The 4,644-nt window shown below is 46.3% G+C and overlaps 1 protein-coding gene and 1 pseudogene across 1 annotated transcript; both read right to left on the bottom strand.

Annotated features, from left to right (window-relative positions):
• Positions 1–19: 19 nt before the first annotated feature.
• LOC108318350 (leucine-rich repeat-containing protein 37A3-like) lies at positions 20–1,882 on the bottom strand. Its single transcript, XM_037746019.1, is given in 2 exon segments — positions 20–1,095; positions 1,097–1,882. Coding segments are annotated over 2 exon segments (1,167 nt in total). The 5' UTR covers positions 1,690–1,882; the 3' UTR covers positions 20–521.
• Positions 1,883–2,092: 210 nt separating this feature from the next.
• On the bottom strand, positions 2,093–3,689 carry LOC119466702 (annotated as a pseudogene).
• Positions 3,690–4,644: the final 955 nt, after the last annotated feature.

The raw sequence follows: 4,644 nt of genomic DNA, 5'->3' as shown, positions 1-4,644 counted from the left end.
TTAACTACACATTTAAATGTCATACTGCATGGCTAGCATTAGTTATATTCTTTGATAATAGAAAAATAAGTATTTTGCTGGAGGCCTGAGGTGGGCTGGGGTCACTCAGTGTTCTCCTATGGCAGGGCCACACTCTTTTCCCCCTCAGCAGCAGACTCTCCGGCTGGGGTCTTCTCTGTTGGGGCTTCGCTGTCCCCAGTGTCCCTGTTGAAGATCTCGTCCTCATTGAAAGACTCCTTGTCATGCAGCTTTTGTGCCATGTTTTTCACGCGTGTGGCACTGAGAGGTCTGTACGTATCCCTAAGCCAGAGCGGCCATCTTAATGAGAAAAAGCCACTTTGCAATGAGTAACTCCTGTGTGGCAGAAATCTGGAAATGCCCCTTGAGGATCCTTCTTCATCTTCCTTTGATGCCCTTCTGTGAGAATAAATCTCAATTTATTGACAGAAAATTATTGTCCACTATAAAGTTGCAGATATTGCCAAGATGAGTTTGTTGTTATAGCCATATCCTGCAGCTTCCTAAGTGAGCTCACTTGACTTCTGCACTTTCTGTTCACTCTGGGCTTCTGTGCTCTCATTGATATAGTTCTCAGTTTTCCACTGGTCCGTATCCCATTCTGCCTTGGACACCTTTACTTCTTGCTGTTCACTGAGAAGCTTCATCAGGAGGCCTGTCCTGGAGATGAGCTTAGCACAGGCTAATTGCACACGGGTCTCAGAGCAGTCCACCTTCAAGCTCCGGATAACACGACAAATGAGGATGAGGGGCTGAATTTCAATCTGATCACCTGGGGAGGAGAGCAATGGGTAATTGAAGTTTTGGGGCTTAGGGAGCAGGTCAGTGCCCACGTTGTTGTATTCCCATTGTGTTTCCTTGGTTTGTTTAACAGTTGGCTCTAAGTTGAATGCAGTCCCAGCAGAATCTGCCTCAGGAGAATTATTGTAGATTGTGTTTTCAGAGATGGTGCCTTCTGGCATTGCAGTCTTTCCCATAAAAATGTTTCCTTCAAAGGCGTTTCCTGCAGTGGTGTTTTTAACATTAGTGTTTTCTATAGAATGTTCTGAAGGAGCAAATGTTTCTGGAAAAGGACTCGTCTCCTAAATATGAAAAAGCCCCTTTTGAAGGGGAATTTATGAGGCTCTTCACTGCAGAAAATGGAGGCCTCTTCGCGAGCATCAGCCTGTTAAGAGAACTTTTCTTTCTGAACTTTCGACTCTTTTTGGCCTTGGGTGTTCTGTGGACCACATGGGAGCGAGTTTTATGAAAGCAGTGGTATTTTTTTCTGGAATGTATGAATGGTTTAGCAGCCTTCATATTTTTAACTCTAGCCTTTGCATTTTCTGAAAACAAAATGGTGTGGGTTAAGTCTTTCGATGTGTTTCTGACCTCTGGTAGGGCTTTTGCAGGGGTGGAGGCGGAAGGCTCGCCCATGGAGAAGGGTATCAGCAAAGAGGAGACCGCTGTCTTAGCTCTTGGGTGAACGAAGGCTTGGTGTAGACTAACTTCTCGCACTAACTTCTCAGGCCTCTGCACCACGTGAGGCTGTTCCAGCTGGCTTGGGGCTGCACTCCCAGGCCTTTTTCCTTTGGCAGTGTTTTCCACAAATGCCTGGGCACTCTGTTCCCTCCAGATGCTCTGCTTTCCCCCCTCTTTGAAGTGCCTTTTCTGGATGCTCCTTGGGCCCATGAGGACTCTGTTTGCTCTCTGCAGGCTTTTGCCTACACTTTGAATCTTTGCCACGTTGTTTTCCTGTGGTTGGGCAGTTTCTCATTTTGTCTGAAAAATTTGATCCGTTTATATTTGGGACCTAAGCCAGGCGCAATGGCGAGTGCCTGTAGTCCCAGCTACCCGGGAGGCTGAGGTGGGAGGATCGCTTGAGCCCAGGAGTTCTAGGCTGTAGTGCACTATGCCGATCGGGTGTCCACACTAAGTTCGGCATCAATATGGTGACGTCCCGGGAGCGGGGGACCACCAGGTTGCCTAAGGAGGGGTGAACCAGCCCAGATCGGAAACGGAGCAGGTCAAAACTCCCGTGCTGATCAGTAGTGGGATTGCGCCTGTGAATCACCACTGCACTCCAGCCTGGGCAACATAGTGAGATCCCGCCTCTAACAAATAAAAAAGAATAAAGTAATTTTTAAAAATTGGGACCAAAAAGGCTGGACTGTACAAGCATGGCAGTTTTTTCTTCCCTTTTAACCTCATTGATTTTTTTCTTGAATTTCTGCATCTAACACATTTTCCAGAAAATACAGCTTTCTCAATTTATTTTCGTAAGTTGAGTTGTTGGATGCAGGTTGAAGAGAGGGGCTCTTTGTATTGCTTTTCAAAATACCCAGGGGCCTGTCACCATCTTGTGAATCTGAAAAATGCAGTTTAATGAACGGTAACAACATTGATTCCACATCTTCTTAGTGCACAGATAACATCACTTTCATCATTGAGGTCTAGCTGCGCACTCCCAAAGCCTGACAGGTTGGTGCCGTTGCTGTCTGAGGGCGTCTCCGGCTCAATAGTCAGCTCAGTGCGCGTGTGCTTCTTCCAGGCTTGTAACACCTTCATGAACGCTCCTTCGGGATTCCCTATAGATGCTTCTTCAAGACAATATATGGTGTTTGTCAGCCATGCACTGTTGCAATGCAGCTTGACCGTCTTGCAGACAACCTCAATGCTATTTTTAAATTTTTAAATTGGCAGAGGCAGCAGTCCATATGGCTAGGTAAGATCAGTTTTTTCAATTCAAGAGTCATCAGGAGGATGTTCTTAACCGTTGTAAGTGAGACTTGTGTTGTTCCCATGTCTAGATATTTTAATGCTGGCAATTTAAACAAATATGGATCTTCAACAGTTGTTAGAGGATTGCGATTGAGAATGCTAATAAATCACCATCAGACTCCATAAAGTACTATTCCTTTGGGAAATACCCAGGTCTCACTTGTGTAAAAACTGCATTCCGTGCCAGGCCTGAAATGTTCCAAAGGTCAGTTCTGTGAGTAAATTGCAACCAAGATTTATAAACTGTAAAAATGGTAGTGGTTCAAATGTGTGTCTTTCAATAGACTGTATTTTATTGCAGGATAAATCTAAATACTGGAGGGATAGCAGGCCTTCAAATGAATCCTTATGTAATTCAGTCAAATAATTTTCATTGAGAATTAGTTTCTCGGTCCAACTGTATGCTTTCCATACATTTCCATCAATATAAGAAATATAGTTTCCTTGGAAATTTCGATTCTATAGGTTTGTCAAGTGATGCTTGTTCAGTTTCCAAGTGTCCTTCCTCATATTGATCAAAGTGATTACCCGAGAAGTGTTGATCCTCGTAGAAGCGGGAGAATCGGTCTGCCGTTTTGCCACTGTCACCTCTCTCTGAACGATGCTCTCCGTTTCGCTCCTTCCCTCCAGCGACACCTGCCCCTCCCCGTTTCCCCACCTCCTCCCCGGCATGTGAGTATTCTTAACAGACTCTCTACAGTCGGGGAAGTAGAGAGACATTCAGTAACTTGGCCAAAGTCATGCGGCATAGAGGACTGAAGCTTAGCATGGATTCCAGAGCTTCTTCTACCCAACCGAGCTGCCTGCCTTCCCTGCGCGCCATGGGATGCTGACCGCCCACTCCCACACAGCTGTGGAGCACGAACCTCCTGACCGTCCGGAATACCCTCGTCGCTACTGACGGGTACCATGTTCACCCCTACAAGCCATGTTCACCCCTACAAGCCCTTCTCCGTCAAAATTCACATTGCAGAAAACCTTCCCTGATTCCTTGCAGTCTGTGTTAAGAACGCTAGGGCGCGCTGCGGTGGCTTCTCTGCATTAACAGTGCTGTGCTTATCGCTGTACAGGACACATGGTAGGCGCTCAGTAAATAAACAGGCAACCTCAAGTCATTTTTTCCACTCACTCATTGATTCAGTGGGTGCATGGGACTATTCTTTGAGGAACCTACACCACTCTCTGCCAGGCACTGTGCCAAGAGCTTTCCATTAGTTATCTCTTATAATCCTCCCTGTAGCCCTGTGAGGAGATGCTTTTATTGTCCATATGTTAAAGATAAGGAGACAGGCTGGGTGCCGTGGCTCACGCCTGTAATCCCAACACATTGGGAGGCCAAGGCAGGTGAATCACCTGAGATCAGGAGTTTGAGACCAACCTGGCCACCATGGTGAAACCCATCTTTACTAAAAATACAAAAATTAACTGGGCACGGTGGCGAGCACCTATGATCCCAGCTACTCCAGAGGCTGAGGCAGGAGAATCGCTTGAATCCAGGAGGAAGAAGTTGCAGTGAGCCGAGATCATGTCATTGCTCTCCAGCCTGGGCTACAGAGTGAGAAAAAGAAACAAAGAAGCTCTTTATGCACTGACATGTATCAAAGTTTAAGATACATTGTTTAAAAAGTGCAGCTCAGCTGGGGCGGTGGCTCACACTTGTAATCCCTGTACTTTGGGAGGCTGAGGAGGGTGGATCACCTGAGGTCAGGAGTTCGAGACCAACTAGGCCAACATGGTGAAACCCCATCTCTACTAAAAATACAAAAATTATCTGGGCATGGTGGCAGGCGCCTGTAATCTCAGCTACGCAGGAGGTATGAGAATCACTTGAACTCAGGAGGCGAAGGTTGTGGTAAGCCTAGATTG

This window comes from Cebus imitator, unplaced genomic scaffold (assembly GCF_001604975.1).
Source record: "Cebus imitator isolate Cc_AM_T3 unplaced genomic scaffold, Cebus_imitator-1.0 Scaffold217, whole genome shotgun sequence".
In the NCBI taxonomy this organism is placed as follows: domain Eukaryota; kingdom Metazoa; phylum Chordata; class Mammalia; order Primates; family Cebidae; genus Cebus; species Cebus imitator.
Note: the sequence above shows the minus strand (reverse complement) of the source record. Positions and strands in the feature narration are given on the sequence as shown.